Genomic DNA, 24,031 nt, shown 5'->3' with positions numbered 1-24,031 from the left:
ATGTATGTGTGTATGTGAGTATGTGTGTGCGTGTGCAATGGAAGTGAACATTCAATACTGAAAAGAAAAATCAAACAGCGTTTCAACTGTATGTGAATATATGTGTGTATGTGTGTGCATGTACAAGGGAAGTATGTGTGAACCAGCATTCTTTCAGTAACAAATGACGATCAATGTCACATCTCAAAAGACAACCACTAGATAACATTGACAAGTGCATTAATTTGATTTACCATCCGTATTTATATATAAAATACTACAATTAGCCATCATTTTTGATGGCAGGGGGCCAGCGAGTTGTTTAATATTTAATTATTTTTATGCAAAGCACGTAATCATTTTCACTAACAACAAGCATTAAATAACTGTTTAAGAAATCAAGATCTCATGACAATATCCTATGTACATTTTTATTATTTTATTTTTCAGATTACCAGTGATGGTCTGTGTCAGTCTCATTGTCATCATTTCATGGACTCTTCTTGCAAGGTCTACAGATTTGGACTAAATATCTGATACTACCATAACGTTATTGATCTCTGTCTTATTTTTGTATTTAATGCATTGACAAATTCTCAATTTATTTTCAATCTTTATAAATGTCTATAAGTAAACATTTGCATCAATAAAGTAAACCCAGTTAAATTTCTGTATTTCTTTCCTTTTATATGAGTCACCATCATCTAAACACAGTATGGATATTTAGCAACATGGCTATGAGTATCATTGATTTTTGAAACATTTTGGAACAGTCCCTTGAAAAATTTTTAGAATTTGAATTCACAACAATCTTCAACAAATGAGCTGCAATTATGATGGGGTTTTTTTTTTCCACATTAAACATATTCTTGAAACCATTTACAATTTCATGATCAAAGTTTGTGATGTTCACTTTATATATTTTCTGTCAATTTACTTCACTTGGATCAATGTATTCAGATTTCATTGTCACATTTATATATACATAATTTCAGAATTATTATAGTCCTTGATGTTATCAAGTTTTAAAAATAATTGTTTCAGCCCTTTTGAATCCAGGGTCAGTTTTCTTTTAAATACTCAATATATATATACACCAGTTATTTTTTACTTCTTGGTGATTGTGAGGCTATCTTTTCTGTTAACAATTTCAATAGAATTTTATTTTACTCTTTCCTAAGATACAAGAACATCCAAATCTAAATTGTTAGAATACATAGATGTAAAAGAAACCAAACTTACAGTTTGTACATAGGTAAATGCATGTGCAAATATTTATCAAGACCCAGCAGTATCCCTCTTATATCTTATTACAGAAGGAATAAATGAATTGTTATATGAATGATATCTTTTTGCGGTTTAGTTCGATGAAGGGGTGTGCTTTTGGTATGCATTGCAATACTGAATAATTTGTTCCAGTCTTGTGAGCTGTTGGTAGCAAGTGCCTAGTGTATGAATAATGCTTGAGCATCAGCCACAAAAGCACAAGTAGCCTTGTAGATGCTAATGCTGATTCTCTGTAACTGCCTGAGATAGGAGATCGATGCGAAGACTTCGTCCAGACAGAGCAGGTTCAAGTCACCATCATGTTGCACATCTCTGTCTGCCTTTAGTATTGAGAGAGATATACCCCTCTGGAGGTTAAGCAGCTCGAGCAGTGCCACTGGTGCAGGGAATTTGAGATGTAATGAATGAGTTTGACTCAAGAGACATGGAAGAAAATATTCTTAGAGTACTTTCTTCTCGCCTTCCGCCTATTGTGTGTGGCACAGGAGTGACATTTCTCATTTCTAGCATTATGGAGGACTGGGGAAAGGACATTCATGGAAAAGCTTTGGGCATAACCAGATCCGTGTCTGTTTGTGTGTTACTCTTTTACTTGTTTCAGTCATTTGACTGTGGCCATGCTGGAGCACCGCCTTTAGTCAAGCAAATCGACCCCAAGACTTATTCTTTGTAAGCCTAGTACTTATTCTATCGGTCACTTGTGCCGAACCGCTAAGTTGCAGGGACGTAAACATGCCAAAATCGGTTGTCAAGCGATGTTGGGGGGACAAACACACACACACAAACATATACACACACATACATATATATATATATATATATATATATATACATACATACATACATACATACATACATATATACGACGGGCTTCTTTCAGTTTCCGTCTACCAAATCCACTCACAAGGCTTTGGTTGGTCTGAGGCTATAGTTGAAGACACTTGCCCAAGGTGTCATGCAGTGGGACTGAACCCAGAACCATGTGGTTGGTAAGCAAGCTACTTACCACACAGCCACTCCTATGCCTATAAAACTAATTTTGAATGGAATTGAAATTATGCCAGTATTCGCAAAAGTAAGTGACAAGAAACAGAAAAGTTTTTTTAAAAATAGATATTTGATTTTTGCTATAACAATACAACAGCTCAGTTTGTTTTCTTAGCACCATTGTAGGCTATATATTAACTAACTCAAAAATGCAGTCATTGTTTTTAAATAGTGCAATTGTTGCATGGAAAATGTGAAAATAAAAATTTTGTATTAAAGATTGATGTGAGAAAGATTATGCGTGCAACTGATATCGTTTCATTCACCGATTTTTCACATCATCCATCTGAAGCATGCAAAAGAAAGCACGAAAAAAGAGAAAAATGTTATGTCTCAAGATAAACAGGAAAGGCAGAACTGTTATAGAAAGATATTCTAAATTTAGGAAGTGTCTTGCTTGGTTCATGCTTTTCCTAATAGAGAAAATGGTTGATATATAGTTTAACTCCTGGTCACCAAAAACAAAAAAAGAAACCCAGTCTAATAGGTGTAAAATAATGTGTTTAAAATGAATATGAATATAAAAATTTGTGCAAATGGGGGTTGGTGTAGAGAGGACTTTTGGAAAATTCACAAGGTTTGATTTTTCCCTCATAACTTTCAGGAAAATGGATATGTATCGATGAAATATTATAGAAATACCGTTTAAATGGCATAGATTACGACTATAAAGAAATATGTGGGGAAAATGTTTTCTGAAGGGGTTAGGAGAATATTTCGGAAAATTCACATGATCCAATTTTTTTCCTCATAACTTTCAGGAAAATGATATCTTTTAATCAAATTCTATAGAATCACCTTTCAAACAGCTTAGATTACAGTTATAAAGAATTATGTAGGGAAAATGTTTCTGGAAGTGGGGAGGAGAGGTCTGTTGGAAAATTCACACAATCCGTTTTTTTCCCACATTACGTTCAGAATCTAGTTTTTAGCACCCAGCCACCAAAAAAGTAAAACAAAAAATTTTAAAAAAAACAGTCTACTAGGTGTAAAAAAAAATGTGTAGGAAACAAATATGAAAACAAAATTTTGTGCAAATGAACTGGCGTTGGGTGGGGAGGTTACATTCAGAAAATTCACATGATCTGCTTTTTCCCTCATAACTTTCAGGAAACGGGATATCTTTTCATGTAGATTAATTGAAACCATAAATTATATGGTTTCATATTTTAATGATTGCATTAGGAGGATATCTAACTGAAAATATTTACTCTAACAATTCTCCCAGATTAGTTCATATAGAACGAAATAAACTAAGCTTGAAGGTACAGCAGATGAAATAACAGCTAGAAAAAGAAAACAACAAAAATACATTCACTTTTTACATATATACGTGTATCTGTATGTATTATCACAACTGTACATGTAGGTATAAATACTTTACATACATGCATATATATATATATATATATATATATATATATATATATATATATCATATACATACAGTGTATCGCATCAGTATTACTTGGGCTAGCGATGACAGATCAAATATATAAACAACATGAGACCAGCAATTTTTAATAAAAGCATATCTAAATTTGATCAAACACATTGTTTATTTCAACAGGAAAATTTTTAAGGTCGTGTGCCGATATAGCCTTATTGAAATTAGGTTTCTTCTTGTCTCCTCTCTTTCTCTTTCTTTCTCTCTGTCTGTCTCTCTCTTATCAACATTATTATCATTCTTCTTCTTCTTCTTCTTCTTCTTCTTATTATTATTATTCGGAATCGAACTAAATTCGACCACTGGCACCCATGCCAACGTCGTCTCCTTCATTGGACACGAAACTCAGCTTGCGAAGACTTATTGGGGCAAGCGAAAGCGAAATCGGGATGGCACCTGTGCCCAGCGTCGCCTTTCTGGCACTTGTGCCCGTGACATGTGTAAGGATTTTCGAGCAAGATCGTTGCCAGTGCCCTTGGACTGGCTCTTGTGCTGGTGGCACATAAAATACACCATTTTGAGCGTGGCCGTTGCCAGTACCGCCTGACTGGCCTTCGTGCCAGTGGCACGTAAAAGCACCCACTACACTCTCTGAGTGGTTGGCGTTAGGAAGGGCATCCAGCTGTAGAAACTCTGCCAAATCAGATTGGAGCCTGGTATAGCCATCTGGTTTCACCAGTCCTCAGTCAAATCGTCCAACCCATGCTAGCATGGAAAGCGGACGTTAAACAATGATTATTATTATTATTATTATTATTATTATTATTAAAGAAGAAGAGTTACTTAATTAGATTTGCTGAACGATATTAGGGTTATGACTATTTTTGGCAAATTTGGTGAAAAATTTGTGGCGGTGTATTGAACAATTTTCACCAAATTTGGCAAAAATACTCATAACCCTAACCCCCTAAAGCTAAAACCAGTACAAACGCACGAACGATGTCATAAATAACAGTACCGCCGATAGTTTTTGTTGACAAACAATGGCACTAATTTTATTCAAGGGGAAAGATCCCATTACACCGCTACAACGTGTTGTTGATAAGCCACAGCAGTAATTGTGTTCACCTCAATAGACGTCAGTGATTGGTTGAAATTACCGAAATACGGCAACTTTTAACATGAAATAACTTCGAATATAAAAATTTTTCTCTGTTCTATAAGACAAAATATACAAGTATATGAAGTTTTAAAGCGTTTCGGTTGAAAACACACTAAATAAAAACTAAATTAAAAATGGTGTCCGCTAAATCAGAAAGATCCGTAGAATGTACAACAAATCCAAGAAAAGAGCGACTAGAAAATACGGAAGAGAAGATAGAAGAGAGCTGCAGAAAGGAAGTAACCGCAAAAGAGAAAGAAGTAGTGGAAATAGGAAAAAATAAATGGTAAAATGCAACAGGAAAAAAACGAAAAAAGGCGAGCTAAACTGTAACCCACATTCCACACCCATCCCACCCACACCCTCTCAGACCCATCCACTCCCTGCAGACACTAGGCCTATCCATTCCCATCCGACACAAAACAAGAGGCAAACACATACAAAGAAACCCAAGCCCCTCCTCCAAGTCAAAAAAGTGTAGGATTTATATGTTGCTTAGCGACGAACTGTTAAGGGATACGGCGGAATGGGACATAAAGCATATTGGAACTGCGGTGTATGATAATGTGAAGGAACATCACACGTGTGTAATACCAGACAAGAGACAGGAGAAAAAAATACAAGAGTATATGGATGGATTTTATATTTGGGAGGTGGACTGCAGCTGGAGCTCATTCCCAGAATTTACTACGTACGATAGGTGGTTGGAGGAAACAGGTATCGATGTGTTAGAAGGTTCAGGATTTAAAAGGTAGAAAATAAGGCCACTCGTAAGTGGGGCGAGTGGTTCCATTTCCATTTTATCATTTTCATGTCTTCATACGTTATAACATTCATTTTATTTTTTATATATGTTTTATGTTCCACGTTTTGTTTGTCACCTCTACGGTTAGCCTCCGGTGGGCAATAAAGAAATTGAGATACCGAAATATCGTTCAGCAAATTTAATTATGGAACTCTTCTTTATTTACATATTCCTTCCAGATGTGTCATAGCAGTCCTAATATTATCTATAAAAAAAATGAAGTAGACTGACATATCAAATTTTGAACCCGTTGAAGGAACACGAGATACCGAAATATCGTTCAGCAAATTTAAATATGGAACTCTTCTTCTTTATTTACATATCCCTTCCAGTGGAGTCATAGCAGTCCTAATATTATCTATAAAAAAAATGAAGTAGACTGATATATCAAATTTTGAACCCGTTGAAGGTACACGAGATATCGAAATATCGTTCAGCAAATTTAATTATGGAACTCTTCTTTATTTACATATTCCTTCCAGACGAATCATAGCAGTTCTAATATTATCTATTTAAGGTTTAGATTACTGTATCTAAATACAAACTAAATTTTTCAAAACCGTTATTCTTGGCAAGAAATTACTTTCTTGCCAAGAAAGTAATTTTTTTAGTGCTGAAATAAAAGTTGTTTTTTTTTCATACAAAGAATGAACTTTAATCAATTATATATTTTCCATTTTGTTAGATGACTTTTTGCCATCTTTCTGGACTTCATGATTCCATGCTCATAGGACTGTTGGTCCTTATCAACCAGAAACTTACGCAAGTGCGATTTCAGGTCATCATTATTGAAAGTTTTTCCATTCAAAGAATTTTGCAAACTTCGAGATAAATGACAATCGGATGATGCAAGGTCAGGGCTATGTGGTAAACATCTGAACTGATCGTTTGATTCCTTGGAAGCAGCTCAAAATACACACCTTTGTAATACCACCAAATTGATAGTACGACATTTTTTGATGCAATTTAGCTTTCAGTGTAGTTTGTTCTGGTTCATTACCCTTGGACCATGATCGTTTGCGATTGATATTATTGAAGAGAATCCATTTTTCATCACCAGTGATGATTCGTTTCAAAATAAGGTCGATTTCATTGCGCTTGAGATGCATATCGCAAATATTAATTCGTTGTGTTAAGCGAATCTCTTTCAATTTAAAGTGGAACCCAAATATAGTGATTCTTAATGAGCTCAAGACATTTTAATTGATTTTCAATTGTTGTGTGTGATACATTCAACCTCTCTGCAATCTCTCGCACAGTTATATGATAATCAGATTCAATTATGGCTTTGATTCGGTCATCATCAACTTTTGTAGGTCAACTTGAATGTTAGTTATCTTTGAGTGAAAAATCTCCAGAACAGAAATTTTAAAACCATTTCTGACATGTGTGTTCTGTTAAGAAACCAATACCATAAACTTTGCGTTTCTCTTTGTGAGCCTCAGCAGTTTTCTTGCCTTTACAGAAATAAAAAAAAGCAAAATATGCTGAAAATGTTCGTGTTTGCACTCCATGTTAAAATTGACACTGAACTAACAGTTGTGAACAAAATTACGTTTCAATTTGCTGCTAAAGGTAACGGCTGTCAAATGTCAAAAGGAAAAATTATAACATTGACAAAAGTCTTTAAAAAAATTGTCACTCTATCTATTTGTGAAAAATATTGCCTACTCAATATATATATATATATATATATATATATATATATATATATAATAAAGTAAAGTTGTGGAATACCGTACGAGTGGAAATATATATGAAAGAAGGTTTGAAAATGCACTTATTTTAAAAATATTTATTTACTTAACCGGTTTCACTTTTTTAGAAAAAGATTATCAAAAGTCTTTGAGAATAATAAAAAAATGTTAAAAACAGTTTGAGTATTAAAATGCATATATACATTCTTTGATGATAAAATATATTTAAAGTATAAAACTTTGTATGAACTTTGTAGTGTTACATACTGATTATCACACATTCTCTGATAATAAGATGAAAATGTTAAAAACAGTGTATGAAAATACATATATGGAAAAATACATATACATATTCTTTGATAATCGAATAAAGTTGAGGAGGAACTGACCTGACTTTTTTCTCTTGTGTATATTGAGGGAATGTTTTGCTGTCTTAAGAGACAGTATGACTGGCTAGCTGGGGTGGGAGGGAAGAAGAGTTAAAAAGGATTTTTTTATTTTTGGTTGGTCTGTGACTTAGTCTGTCATGGTTCACTGGTTTTGGGACTGGTTTTGTGCACATCTCTATGTGTGTGTGTATATATGTGTGTTTGTGTCCGTGTGTGTGCCGTTTTTATTGGTCCCAGAGTTTATTGTGGAATGTGTATATGAGTGTGTGTTTTTTGTGTCGGTGGGGATGTTAGGTGTGTGTACGTGAGAGTGTGCGTATATCTCTTTGTCTGAGTATGTATGTGTTGTTTTGATCGTCCTTGTGATGTGTGTGTGTGAGAGCAACCGTATGTATGTGTGAGGGTGTGTACATATGCGTGCGTATGTGTGTATGTATGTGTGCATCTGTGTGTGTGCGTGGGAGTGTGGGAGTGTGTGTGTGTCTCTCTGTCTGAGTGGGTGTGTTGTTTTAAATATCCTTGTGGTGTGTGTGTGTGTGTGTAAGCAAACGTATGTGTGTGATGGTTCATATGTATGTGTATGTCTGTATGTGTACGTGTGTGGCATGTGTAAATGAGTATGTGTGTGTTTTATCTATGGTAGGATGGTGTGTGTATGTGTGTGCACGTTTGTGTGAGTGTGTATGTGTGTGATTAATATTTGTTAGGGTGTTGTGTGTGCGCATGTGTGTGTATGTGTATATGTGTTTGTTCGTGTGTGTGCGTGAGTGCGTGTGTATGTGTGTGTATGTATGTGTGCGTGGGAGTGTTTTGTGTGAGTGTGGGAGTGTGTGTGTACGTGAGTGTGTGTGTGTCTCTCTCTGTCTGAGTGAGTGTGTTGTTTTAAATACCCTTGTGGTGTGTGTGTGTGTAAGCAACCGTATGTGTGTGTGATGGTTCATATGTATGTGTGCATATGTCTATTTGTATTGTGTGTTGGTGGGGGTGTTATGTGTGTGTACGTGAGTTTGTGTGTGTCTCTAGGTATGTTTGTGTTTGAATTGTCATTGTGGTGCGTGTGTGTGTGAGGGAGCAACTGTATGTGTGTGCATGAAGGTGCATGTGTGTGTGAGTATGTATGTGTGTGTTGTATATATTAGGTGTCCTTGTACGTTGGGTTTTTCCAGGTGATGTGTATGTGTGTGCATGTGTGTTCCGTGTATGTTGGTACTGGGTATGCGTTTGTATGTGTGTGTATGTGTGTATGTGGGTATGGTTTGTGTAGTTTCCTGGTGTATATGTGTACATGTGTGTGTGCGCTGTAATTGTGAGTGATTAGTTTTGTTTGTATTGTTAGTACAGTATGTGTGTGTATACGTGTGGGTATGTTTGTGTGAGTGCGTCTATGTGGCTTGTATTTGTCGGGGAGGTGTGTCATTGTGTGTGCATGCTTCTGTGCATGTGTGCTTGTGAGTGTTTGTTGTGATTGTTGGGATTGTATTGTGTGTGTTTTTCTTTTGAGTGTGTGTGTGACATTTTTACTGGGGAACAGGCGTATGGTGTTTGTATGTGTGTGTACATATGTATGCAAATATGCGTGTGTGAATATGATTTGTGGTTGCCGGAGTGGTGTGTAGGTGTGTGCATGTACCTGTTTACATATGTGTGTATGGGTGTTGGCTGTGGTTGCTACAATTGTATTGTAAGTGTATATATGCATGTGATTTTTCTTGAAATGTATGTGGGTTTGTGCTCTAGTGTGGAGATATTGTGATTGTGTGTGTGTGTGTGTGTGTGTGTGTGTGTGTGTGTGTGTGTGTGTGTATGTGTGTAAGTATGTTCGTGTCGGAGGTTTGCATTGTATTGGTGTGTGTGTGATTTTGCGTATCTGTGTGTCTTTGTTTTGGGCGTGCACCTGGGGAGGGGGCTTATCTTAGAGTATGTTGAGCTGTGGTCTGTATTTTTGAATAAGATTATTTTCCCTATTTATTCGTGTTTGGTCAGTGTTGTCTGAGCATTGGTATAATGGGAAAACTAGGAATTTGGGGGACTTGTTTTGTGCACAGAGATCTAAGTGCCCACTGAGTGGTATCTGTCTTGTGGTGGGATCCCTCAATTGTTGGCGGTGGACTGTCATCCTTTCTCTGAGAGTAAGGCTCGTTTGCCCTATGTATTCTTTGTGGCACCCTTCACACCTTATGGCATAAAGTAAATTTTTTGATGTGCAGGTGAAGTTATTTTTTATGACAAAAGTGTGTCCCGACTGGAATCTGTATGTTGTTCCTTCCATGAGGTGGATGCAAGTCCTGCAGTTGGAAACTACCAAACTCTGGAGAAAAAGCTGTGAGGATGAAGAATTGACATCTCTCCAACGAAAGGAAAAAAAACACCTGGTTCACCAATTATGAAACGGTGTTTAAAAACGAACACCTTACAAGCAACCCATATCTTAAAAAAATACCTAAAATTCACACACCTCACCAGCAACAAAGAAAACATCAAACACGCACCACTCCGACTCCTGACAACAACAGTAACAGAACTTATAGACATAACTACAACCCTATCAAAAGAACCCAGGTACCCACCAACCCAAGACAAAACTTTACCAGACTCTATAGATCCCAGCCCACATTGGAACAGTTCCAAAATCGAAGGTCCCACCCATCACACAGGAGTTCACCCCCAAACCACGATTATAGATTCCAACCCAAACCGTTCCAAACTCGGAGACCCCATCCATCATATAGGAACTCACCTCTAAACCAAGATTGGAGGTTCCAACCCACTTTAAGGAACCAAACGTACACCCAGTACGAGCTACCCAGACCCCGAAATAACCAAAACGCCTTTAGCAGGCAACACATCAATGGGGGAAAACTCAACACACACCAAAATACCGCAAACATAAGAACCCCCAGAAATCATTTTTTAGGCCAAGGCAACAAATCTCACGACACCAGATGGTACACACCAACCCTGAAAAACCAAAACTAGTGAATCTCTCAAGCCTAAACCTGTCGAACCAACAAATTAAAATCCTTTCAAAAGGACTAAAATTCACTCCAACTCCACAATACCCCAACTTGAGTGAAATACAGGATGATGTGTCCCACTTTTGTAGAAAATTACGCCTCACAGAGGATTTTTTTGACAAAGAAATCAATAACGACGAATCAATGGTTCGTAACAAGAGCAATTATAATCCCATAAAAGGTAAAAACAAAACATTGGACAAATTTTGTGAGTACATTTCGAACTTTCCTTATAATGAACTTCCACAACCTAAACCCAAACCCAACACCAGTAAAAACGAATGGAAAATCATCCATGAGTTACGAAACAATCATGACATCACAATCAAAGAAGCAGATAAGGGTAGCACTGTCGTCATTATGGATACAGAACAATACAAAAACTCTGTATCTCAACTCTTACAAGACACTACATACTATGAAAGAGTAGTCAACTACCAACAAACAAGAACAATGACCAAATTAAACACACTCATTTGCCAACATCGAAACAACTTAACAACAAAGGAATGCGACTACCTAACAAACTTTAATTGCAAAACAAGCAACCTCTATGGATTTCCAAAAATCCACAAGAGCAAAACATACAGTTGCTCCCTCACACACACACAAACTCACGTACACACACATAACACCCCCACCAACACACAACACAAATAGACATACGCACACATACAGACATACACATACATATGAACCATCACATACACATACGGTTGCTTACACACACACACACACCACAAGGGTATTTAAAACAACACACTCACTCAGACAGAGAGAGACACACACACACTCACGTACACACACACAAAACACTCCCACATACATACACACACAGACGCACGCATATGTACACACCCTCACACATACATACGGTTGCTCTCTCTCTCACACACACACACCACAAGGACGATTAAAACAACACATACATACTCAGAAAAATAGATATACGCACACTCTCACGTACACACACCTAACATCCCCACCGACACAAAAAACACTCAAACACACACTCATATACACATTCCACAATAAACTCTGGGACCAATAAAAACGGCACACAACGCACACGGACACAAACACACATATATACACACACACATAGAGATGCGCACAAAACCAGTCCCAAAACCAGTGAACCATGACAGACTAAGTCACAGACCAACCAAAAATTAAAAAAATCCTTTTTAACTCTTCTTCCCTCCCACCCCAGCTAGCCAGTCATACTGTCTTTTAAGACAGCAAAACATTCCCTCAATATACACAAGAGAAAAAAGTCAGGTCAGTTCCTCCTCAACTTCATTCGATTATCAAAGAATATGTATATGTATTTTTCCATATATGTATTTTCATACACTGTTTTTAACATTTTCATCTTATTATCAGAGAATGTGTGATAATCAGTATGTAACACTACAAAGTTCATACAAAGCTTTATACTTTAAATATATTTTATCATCAAAGAATGTATATATGCATTTTAATACTCAAACTGTTTTTAACATTTTTTATTATTCTCAAAGACTTTTGATAATCTTTTTCTAAAAAAGTGAAACCGGTTAAGTAAATAAATATTTTTAAAATAAGTGTATTTTCAAACCTTCTTTCACACACACACACACACACACACACACATATATATATATATATATATATATATATATATATATATATACATGCATATGTGTGTATGTGCTTGTGTGTGTATATATATACATATATATATATATATATATATGTATATATATATATATTATAAGATCTGGTAATTAGTCATATATTAATATATTAATTAATATCAACTAATTATCAGGGGGCCAGCACATTTAAAGAATCAAAGAGATTCAGAAATATTATCTGCAATCTCAGGGGATTAAGGTATATTTTAAAAAATAACGTCGACCACTAACGTAGACAATTAATGCGCTAGAAATAGATCACATCTTGTGTCTATTAAGACCTAAAAAGTTCTCAACATGAAATATAGCAGCATACCAAAAACGTGAGCGGGCAAGACATTTAAAATCCCCTAAAAAAAATCATTATTAAACAGGAACCAGGTTTCGGATTTAACAAATTCTTACCATTTGTCTATTCCTCATCAGCCTGATTTGTAATGTAACAGTAATTATCAGAATCGTATACATAGTTGCCCACCGCCATGGGTGCGCGTGCATATGGTTCTGCTAATTACAGCTTAATGGTAAAATTCAAAAGTCTTCGTTTTGGCGCGCTAATTCCAGGAATATATCCGCAGAAAATATTTACTGCGTCGAATATATTCAGTATGAGAACATGAGTAATGGGTAAATATTATTATAAGATCTGGTAATTAGTCATATATTAATATATTAATTAATATCGACTAATTATCAGGGGGCCAGCACATTTAAAGAATCAAAGAGATTCAGAAATATTATCTGCAATCTCAGGGGATTAAGGTACATTTAAAAAAATAACGTCGACCACTAACGTGGACAATTAATGCGCTAGAAATAGATCACATCTTGTGTCTATTAAGACCTAAAAAGTTGTCCACGTTAGTGGTCGACGTTATTTATTAAAATATATATATATATATGTAGGTGCAGGCGTATCTGTGTGTTAAGAAGCTTGCTTCTCAACCACATGGTTCTAGGTTCAGTCCCATTGTGTGGCACCATAGGCAAGTATCTTCTACTATAACCTTGGGCTGACCAAAGCCTTGTGAGTGGATCTGGTGGACGGAAACTGAAAGAAACCCATCGTATATATATATATATATATATATATATATATATATATATATATATATATATATGTATGTGTGTATCTGTGTCTGTGCTTGTCTCTCCACCGATGTTAGTGTGTTTATGTCCCTGTGATTTAGTGGTTTGGCAAAAGAGATTAATAGAATAAGTACCAGGTTTACAAAGAACAAGTCCTGGGGTCTATTTGTTCAACTAAAGGTAGTGCCTCAGCAAGGCTGCAGTTAAGTGACTGAAGCAAGTATATATATATATATATATATATATATATATATATTAGGGACAAAATCCAAAATTACAGGTAAACAACTCAATTAAAATCAATTTATAAAAAATTAAAATTAAATTGAGTTATTATTTTGATATTATGATATTTTTTTAATAATTTTTCTATCTTTATATAATAAGTATTTCATATTAATTCATTTGGTACTTATTGTTGGTTGAGATATATATCTAATTATTGTTCTACTTACGATCTGACGAGTAGCTATATTTTTTAATAGAATTTATTTTCGATAATTTCAATTGATTTTAATCGATTTAAATTTCTTTTCTATTTGAAAATTGGTTATGAAACACGTGTAATCTTTTTATTATATTTATCTTATGATATTTACTTTACTTTATATTATACTCATTTATTGTGCTTTTAATTATTAATTTTTCTATATGTGATAGTGGATTTTCATCGATGAGTTCTTGAAAATTGGTTATTTTCCCTAAAACTATATATATATATATATATATATATATATATATATATATATATACAGTAATCCCTCGGTATTTGTGGGGGTTACGTTCCTAGAGCACCCGTGAATAGTGAAAAACTGCGAATATTAGACGTGTCAAAATATTATAAATGTCAAAATATTGCGTAAAATATTATATATATATATATATATATATATATATATATATATATATATATATAATATTTATATAATATTTAATAGAAAATAAATTAAAATGTACAGTTATTTACCAATAATGACTGATATTCATTTATGATGATGATGATGAAAATAACGAAGGTAATTACTGCGAAGCAATGATTTCAATCTCTTCCGATGACACCTCTTCTTCAGGTGTTTTAGGGGATGTCGTATCTTCGTGCAAGGCTTTCTTGGTGGGCTTGAGGAACATTGTGATGGGGAGTTGCTGTCGTTGTCTCTTCATGGCAATAAAGATGGTTTTATATGTCTACATGGCAGCATCGATGGAGTTTTTAAATTGCAGAGACCGGACCATATAGCAATCCCATGCCTCCACCTTCCCTTGCAATTCCTTTGCTGTCCTTAAAAAGTTGAGCTGACGTTCGATTGCTAGGCTCACCTCATCCTCCTTTTCTTCTGGATCTGGCGCTTCTTCTGCGTCTTCGCTGGCAGACTTCGTTAACTCCAACAAATCTTCGTCTCTCGGGGTTTCAGCGTGAAATATAGATAGATGTCGCTATACTAATTAGTAAGCTTTGATTGAAAGTAGGAATAAAAGATACAAGATATAGTGTACTCGTATCTAAAAGGAACAAAATCAAGCGATGTGATGCACGGCTATTCTAATCAGAGAGACCTTCACCTGCGAAGGGGCATCTAATAAACCGGCAAATACGGTATATTATTATTAATAATTTAGCCTTAAAAAGTATGAAAAAGTAAATATTACCACGAAAAATGCCATAAAAAATACTGGGATCTTTATGTTTTGACGGCCAACATTTTTTTATGTAGTGTTTTTGGTACCGAAACACTTTCAAACTTCGAATATTTTGTATATTTTGTGTTATAGAACAGATAAAACATTTTGTATTCGAAGTTATTTCATGTAAAAAAATTGTCGTATTTCGGTAATTTCAACCAATCACTGACGTCTATTGAGGTGAAAACAATTACGCCGTGGAATGTAAACAACGGTGTTACGGGATTTTTTCCCTTGAATAAAATTAGTGCCGTTGTTTGTCAACAAAAACTATCCGTTGTCAACAACAACTATCGGCGGTATATATTTCGTTTGTCACTGTTATTTATGACATCGTTCGTGCGTTTGTACTGGTTTTAGCTTTAGGGTTTTAGGGTTATTGTTCGGGTTTTAGAGTTAGGGTTAGTTTTAGGATTACGGTTAGGGTTATGATTATTTTTGCCATAACCTTAACCCTAACCCTATAACTCATAACCATAACCATAACCCTAACCCTAACCCCAACCCTAACCCTAAAATCCTAACCCTAACCCTAAAACCCTAAACCCTTACTAGGGAATAATGATATAATTATACAGGGAATAACACACTTAACACCGAACAGCACTAACTGTATTCAACTGAATAGACGTCAGTGATTGGTTGAAATTACAGAAATACGACAGCTTTAACATGAAATAACTCATTAAGAAGTAATTTTTGTTAAGAAGGCTAAGAGAAAAAGATGTTTTATATGACACATTCTACCAGTATCTCAAGTTTGAAAGTGTTTCGTTAAGAAAACAAGTGTTGGCCGTCAAACCATAAAGATCCAAAGACTGTTTAATATTTCTTTCTATTTTATGCGATAAATAACTAGTCTTTTTATTTTAATTTCTTTGTCTATACAATGTCCTTAATGTTTTTTATTATGACTTAAGCTATATAAAGTTTAATCTTTCATTCATAATAATTTCTTCATTCATATTTCTATTTCTAATAAACGCTCTAGTTCTGATTTTAACGTCTAAGTTTCAGTTTGAACTACAATAACATTTTGATAAGTATAGCTTTTACTTTGTTAAACGACTTTATATCATTGTTTGAAAAAAATTAGTATTCTTGTATTTTTATATTATTCAAATGATTTTTAATGATAATTCTAATCGCTACCTTATTTAACATTAAATTATATAAAAGTAAGAGTACCATTTTAGCCTAAAATAAGACTTGGATTTGATTAGGGTTGAAATATTTTCAATTAATACTGTTTTATATATATACGGCAGGCTTCTTTCAGTTTACCTCTACCAAATACACTAACAAGCTTTGCTTGGCCCAAGGCTATAGCAGAAGACATTTGCTCAAGGTGCCACACAGTGGGACTGAACCCAGAACCATATGGTTGGGAAGCAAACTTCTTACCTCACAGCCATGCCTGCACCTTACATACCATTCTTATTTTTGAAACTCTTTTCTTTTGGTACACCTGTGCTTATATGATAAATAACAAGTACATAATTAAAAAGTACATACATGTATGAGTATTGAATAATGGTTTTGTTTGAAAAATTCTTCCCATTGGAAATAAAAACTTTATCTCCTGTACTGAATTTTGTGCTTTGGAAAAGCAGCTGACAGTGAGAATACAATATGTAAGACTGTTACTCAGTTTGCCTGTCCTGTTTCACATGCTTATATTGAAACATCCTAGTATTACAGGACATCAGACACATTCAGATCTAAATGTACTGACTGTTTATACTATAAACAAAGCTTAATAATTTTATACTTTAAAAGTTGATGTATTTTTGTTGTTGTTTTAATTTTTAGCTGTTGTTTCATCTGATGTACCTTCACATTTAGTTTATTTCGTTCTAGATGAATTGTTAGAATTGGGAGAATTGTTAGAGCAACTATTTTCAAAGTTAGATATCCTTCCTAATGCTAATGTTTCAACTAATGAAAGACAGCATCAGGTTATGAAAGTTACAGAGAGGGTCATAGCCCAACTAATTAGGGAGCGAATCAATTTAGATGAGATGCAGTTTGGGTTCGTGCCAGGTAAAAGCACTACTGATGCCTTATTTCTAGTGAGACAGCTGCAGGAGAAATACCTAGCTAAGGATAAACCTCTGTACCTGGCTTTCGTTGACATGGAGAAAGCCTTTGACAGGGTCCCCCGATCCCTTATCTGGTGGTCAATGAGGAAACTTGGGATAGAAGAATGGTTAGTGAGAGCTGTGCGAGCCATGTACAGAGATGCTGCCAGTAAGGTGAGGGTTGGAAATGAGTACAGCAATGAATTCCGGGTAGAGGTAGGGGTCCACCAAGGTTCCGTCCTCAGCCCCCTCTTATTTATCATAGTCCTCCAGGCAATCACAGAGGAGTTCAAGACAGGTTGCCCCTGGGAGCTCCTCTATGCTGATGACCTTGCCCTAATTGCGGAGTCACTATCAGAACTAGAGGAGAAGTTTCAGGTGTGGAAGCAAGGTCTAGAATTGAAGGGCCTTAGAGTCAACCCAGCTAAAACCAAAATCCTAATAAGTAGGAAGGTAGATAAAACACAAACCCCTTCAGGTAGATGGCCCTGCTCAGTATGTAGAAAAGGAGTAGGTAGTAACTCTATAAGATGTACCCGGTGCAAGCTATGGACACATAAGAGGTGCAGCAACATCAAAGGCAGGTTAACTAGCAAGTTAGTTTTTGTTTGTGGCAGATGTTCAGGTGCAATAAAGACTGTAAACAAACAGGAAACAACTTCTATCTCATTCCAGGGTGAAAAACTAGAGGTAGTCGATAGCTTCCGCTATCTGGGCGACCAAGTTAGTAGTGGGGGTGGGTGCGCTGAAAGTGTAGCTGCTAGAATAAAAATAGCCTGGGCAAAGTTTAGAGAGCTCTTACCCCTGCTGGCGACAAAGGGACTCTCACTCAGAGTAAAAGGCAGACTGTATGACGCATGCGTACGAACAGCCATGCTACATGGCAGTGAAACATGGGCTGTAACTGCTGAGGACATACGTAAGCTCGCAAGGAATGAAGCCAGTATGCTCCGTTGGATGTGTAATGTCAATGTGAATACCCGTCAGAATGTAAGTATCTTGAGAGAAAAGCTGAACATTAGAAGCATCAGTTGTGGTGTGCAAGAGAGACGATTGCGCTGGTATGGACATGTGGTGAGAATGGATGAGGATAGCTGCGTGAAAAAGTGCCACACCCTAACAGTTGAGGGAACCCGTGGAAGAGGTAGGCCCAGGAATACCTGGGCTGAGGTGGTGAGGCAAGACCTTCGTACATTGGGCCTCACTGACCGAGACCTTTGGAAATGTGCTGTGCGTGAGAAGACCCGGCAAGCCAAGTAAGATCGTTGCCAGTGCCCCTGGACTGGCTCTTGTGCGGGTGGCACATGAGATGCACCATTTTGAGCGTGGCCGTTGCCAGTACCGCCTAACTGGTTCCCGTAGGATTTTCGAGTGAGATCGTTGCCAGTGCCCCTGGACTGGCTTGTGCGGGTGGCACATAAAAGACACCATTTCGAGCGTGGCCGTTTTCGTGCGGGTGACACGTAAAAGCACCCACTACACTCTCTGAGTGGTTGGCGTTAGGAAGGGCATCCAGCTGTAGAAACTCTGCCAAATTAGATTGGAGCCTGGTGTTGCCATCCGGTTTCACCAGTCCTCAGTCAAATCGTCCAACCCATGCTAGCATGGAAAGCAGACGTTAAACGATGATGATGATGTAGTAGCTGAGAGGTTAGTGCTGAATAGAGTTACCAAACCAAAACAACAAAACAACACTGAATGCTTAGTAATCAAGAGAGTAAATTGATTTGTCCATAAGAAAATGAATATAAATAAATAACTTAAAAAGCTCATCTGCATGTCTGATTTAAAATGTTGAGGATATTCTTAGTAGTGAAACATGAGGTTTATCAAAAGTTACCAAATTATCTTTTGGATATATGTTCAAGTTCATTGTTATTGGAGTTGTAACAATCATTAAAATATGAAACCATATAATTTATGGTTTCAATTAATCTAAATAAGACAAGGCCACTGTGTGGTAATTCCAACAACAAACATCACTCTACTTATATTCTCAAGCAATTTTCTAATTCGTATTTAAACATTGTTAAAATATGTTATTCTGTTAATTGTTGTCATAATGACTAAATCTAAAATAATTTGGCTTTCAGATGATCTACATTTACTAACATCCTGATAATTCAGTGTCAAAATATCTATCTTCCATGATTACCAAATCATCTCAGGAAGGAGAAATTAAGAGTTTTAATTTATCTTATTGATAATACATGTAATAGCTAAAGTTTTGGGAGAGAAGATGGAATAACAAAAATCAATTATTTTGAAACTTTCAGCTACAGCATTTCTAAAATTATTTCGTTGTAGTAGCTTTTGAATGATGCCATCTCACTGTCTAAGTGAGCAGACCAAAGTTGATCACCTCTGGCCTCATAGCTTTAATCTGTTGAGAAATTGACTTATACAAGTCCTGAACAGATTTGGGGCCTTCAAGTAAAATCTGCTTTAGTTTTTTCTGCAATGGTGACAAAATGAGACAGATTCTCACATGCTCTTCCAAAGTGTTCTGCAAATTTTAAATTATATTGAGAATAAGTGATTGTGTAGGCCTGTTCAAATGGTCTACTTGATTTTTGTGATCTTCATAGCAATTTTTGAATAACATTCATCATGTGAATTGGTGCATTAGCATCAAAGAACAACTTTTGTACCATGTGATGGACATGATCAGCCGAAATATTCAGATGATCCTTAACATTAACTCTGCCGTATAAAAGAACTAAAGGGCCAAAAGAATTCTGTGATATGACTGCTCAAGTCATCACAGACATATCTCCATACTTCCCAGTAAGAGCCAAACAGTCAGGGTTTAAAGCTTCTCTGGACTGTCTCCAGATATAAACTTGCCCCAAATTTGAAGCAAAAAAAATGAAAATGTTTCATCAAAGAAGACTATATTGTTCCAGTGAATCATTGATCACTTCTAATAGTCTCCACACCATTTTTTCTGCTTGTCAATGTTGTTAGGGACAAGAGCATTTCAACAATTGCTGCCATTCCATCGCATCCAACTTTAGAGAGGTCATGACAAATGGTTTTGGTTTGTACAAGTTTGGCAATGTAGTGGTTCAGCTCTGCTGTCACTTTTGTTGCTGTTCTTTGATGGTTTTTAGGCAGAATATATTTCACTAGTCTTGTCAGAGCTTATTTAACCGAGGTTTTGGAATGCCAGCATAATTTTAGAGACTGTGCCTCTCAAAACATTAAGCAATTTGACAGTTTTAGTGATTAAAACTCATGTTATCAATGTTCCAACAATTTGTCTTCTTTGAAAATTAGATAGGTTACATGTTTCAACATATTTAAATATAAAAATTGGCAGAAAATAAAGAATAGAATTACAAAGTATACATAATACATGTCAACACATATATACACAGACTAGAATAGCTGTGAATTTGTCTCATTACCAATAGGAGAAATAGCTAAAAGTGCTTTCAGTATCTTGTCCATCTCCTGTATACACATGCATGCACACATGCCTACATGTGCACACACAAAGTCGAAGGGTAAAAACTGTTCAGTAAATGGTATCTCTTTGATTCACCTGTGCAACTTACTATCATTTGAATTAGAAATATGTTTGAAGCAGATAGAATTGTCTAGAATGTCCACAAGAAACAGTCCAGAAGACCATAGCCATCAATAATCTCCTTTAAAAAAGGTGTGCTAGAAATGTTTTGCCAGAATTAAAAAATATATATGCAGTATGTGAGTCATGAGATAAAAATTTCCAAATCAAGTGTTTACCACACTTTGAAGTGTTTCCATTGAAAAAGTGACATTCAAAGGATAGTCAATGCTCTCTATGAAGATGATCTGAACCAAATAGTAGAGTTTTACAAGTGGTAGTTGGCAAGATGTGTAGAAGATGCACATTTTCCAACAAAGATTGTTTAAAGTGATGAGGTATTTAATGCCATATGACTAAATGATAATTTATTTACAGATGTCATTTTATTTATATCAGTAATTTGTTATAATTTGCCAGATTTTGTCATATTTATAACATTTTATATAATTTTATTTTACTTTTTATTTCTGGATGATGAATTTATTCGGTTAATTTATTTTCTATTATTAGATACATATTTAATAGATACTAATCTTTGCTATTCTTTTCTCTTGTGCATGACTTGGTGGTTGTTGGTTAAAAGGTATATTGTTCTACTAGTTTACATCCAACCTTTTTGATGAGTTTTCATATTTGGAATGTATTATAAAATGCAAAACAGCAAATCTATTGGTCTATGCTTGTTAATCAATCTACATGTCTGTAGTTTCCATGTTATGTATCAGTGGTTCGCTATATTAATATATTTGTCTGCATGTGTTTACTTAATGCATATTTAAGTATTATGCATACTTGTCATATATTTGTATACATCATTAACATATAAGTGCATGTAGATGTATGAATTCATATATAAGTTTATATGTACATTTATGCATTCCTCTGTGTGTGTGTGTGAAAATGGAGTGTCTGTCTCCAAAACTCCTAAGTTGAGTAACGTTTTCATGCTTGGATTTGTAAGCTACAATAAGAATAACACTGGTCAGGAAAGAATTTGTCTCAAGAAAAAGAAATATGAAGCTAACTGTTTAAGAAATACTCCTAATTTAAATGTTTATGAATAGAATTAACCTAGTGAAATCAAAAATCTAGCTATCTGAGTCAATGAGGCCCTGAAGGTTGGCAATACTGTCCATTCACCTTCATAATGCTAAGAAACAGTACAAACATCATAAAAAACTTTTGCTATATTTGCAGTGACTTAATATTCAAGTCACAAAGATGGCGTTTCATGCTATTGATTATGTGTAGCAAAGACATGGGTGAAGTGAAACACAACACAGCATGTGGTTGTTATGGTAACAAGCTGCTAATGCCTCGCTGTCTGTTGATTGGCTAAAATTACTCAAATTTCCCAACTTTGGTTCCAAATAACATCAGATTCTTCAATTTACGAGATAAAGTAATTGGTTGATTGTAATTAAAATTCAGAGTTGCATTGATACACCAAAATTGGAGGCAATCTGAGCAAATTTAAAGGGGGGTTCATTTTGCAAATGAGACTGATTGGACCCATGTATATTTACATATATATACACATACACACATGCTCACACACACATACGCACATATACGTATACATATACATACACACACACACATATACATGTATACATGCATATATATATATATATATATATATATATATATATATATATATATGTGTATATATTAGACAAAATGAGATAACAAAGCGAAGACTGTGAGGAGTTTTGAGGACATTTATAAGGAAAGAGATATAGATATAATTTTTTTCTATTTTTTTCTTTCTTAGTGAGCACGAACGCAGAGACCCCACACTTAGAAATAGCGCACCCAAGTCTATACTTACCTGGCACAGGAGTAAACCACGATCATCGAGGTGGTTCTGCCAAAGTGAAGCCCTTCCGTTGCACTCCTGTTGGGTTGACCTTTACGATCGTCCCAAATGTGGGTGACGCAAGTGCATTATTTCTGAGTGTGGGGTCTGCGTTTGTACTCACCAAGAAAGGAAAAAAGAAAGACTATATCTATATCTCTTTCCTTATAAATATCCTGAAAACTCCTCATAGCCTTGGATTTGTTATCTTATATTGTCTAATATATATATATATGTATATATACATGCTAATACAAGACCCACATTAGACTCCTCACTTCTATCACTACCGAACCAAGAGTTTAACTACTGTCTGTCCATAGCTCTTAGTGTTACCTGCCACTCTTTGGGTCTTCTAGATACCAATACCTCTCATATATATATATATATATATATATATATATATATATATATATATATATATATATATATATATATATATATATATATATATATATATATACATATATATATATATTCCTCACCATACCTGTCATCTTTTATGTCCCTGCTGTAAGGCTTCACTTCCACGCACGCCAGCTAAATTTAATTCGTCCTTAGTCGAAAGACACCTTTTGTTATGTCCTGTTATTTGCATTTGTATTTGTGTACCATTTCTCTGTTTTTTTCTGTCCTTGTTTTCGTATATATTTGCTGCTCTCTTCCAAGGATTCTAGTGCTCTTAGCTTAGTTTTTTCTTGGGGGTGGCCAGATAGGAGCTTAGTTTTTTCTTGGGGGTGGCCATATAGGAGCAATCTTGAGTATAACCAGCCGAAATTGCAATTATGGCTTTTTTTTACTCCTTTTTACACTTTTTTCTGTATTTTGCCTTTCACCCTGTTTTTTCTTGTGCATGTGCATATATAGACGTGTGTATGAACCTTTTTTGTGCACGTGTGTATGTGTGCGAGTGTGTTGTGCATGCATGTGAGTGTGTGAGCGTGTATGTGGGTACATATATATTTTTTTGGTGAATGTGTTGGTGAGCATGTGTGTGGTTCAAGTGAGGGTGGATGAGTATATACATATAGGCACATATACGTGGGTGTGCGGACTTGCATGTGTATGTATGGACTGGTGCACTTACGCGAATATTATGGGCATTTTTACTCCCTGAACCCAGAACCATGTGGTTGGTAAGTAAGCTACTTGACACACATCACACCTGTGCCTATGTATATATAATAATGAAAAGTAACAACAAAAGAACTTGATGTCAGGTAAATAGAGGATTATTTAGCTCTTTGTTCCGAAATTTGAAACTCCATATATATATATATATACACATACACACACACACACA

General features: G+C 35.5%; 2 protein-coding genes and 1 non-coding gene across 4 annotated transcripts in view; all 3 read left to right on the top strand.

Moving 5' to 3' along the window:
- The window catches only part of LOC106874069 (uncharacterized), a 35,040-nt gene extending 34,261 nt beyond the window's left edge, over nucleotides 1–779 (top strand). The window contains exon 7 of the mRNA XM_089351885.1: nucleotides 430–779. Within this exon, the coding sequence (XP_089208011.1) occupies nucleotides 430–440 (11 nt within the window). The 3' untranslated portion in view covers nucleotides 441–779. The remainder of the gene's footprint in view (nucleotides 1–429) is intronic.
- The window catches only part of LOC106880794 (neural cell adhesion molecule L1.1-like), a 537,440-nt gene that overhangs the window by 53,729 nt on the left and 459,680 nt on the right, over nucleotides 1–24,031 (top strand). The gene's annotated exons all lie outside the window — the stretch shown is intronic.
- Nucleotides 22,694–22,856, top strand: LOC149135652 (U1 spliceosomal RNA). Its single transcript, XR_016242049.1, has one exon. It is a non-coding gene; the product is annotated as a U1 spliceosomal RNA (small nuclear RNA).

Source organism: Octopus bimaculoides, chromosome 5 (assembly GCF_046866305.1).
Source record: "Octopus bimaculoides isolate indiv1 chromosome 5, ASM4686630v1, whole genome shotgun sequence".
In the NCBI taxonomy this organism is placed as follows: Eukaryota; Metazoa; Mollusca; class Cephalopoda; order Octopoda; family Octopodidae; genus Octopus; species Octopus bimaculoides.
The sequence above is the reverse complement of the archived record's forward strand: the minus strand, read 5'-3'. Positions and strand labels throughout refer to the sequence as shown.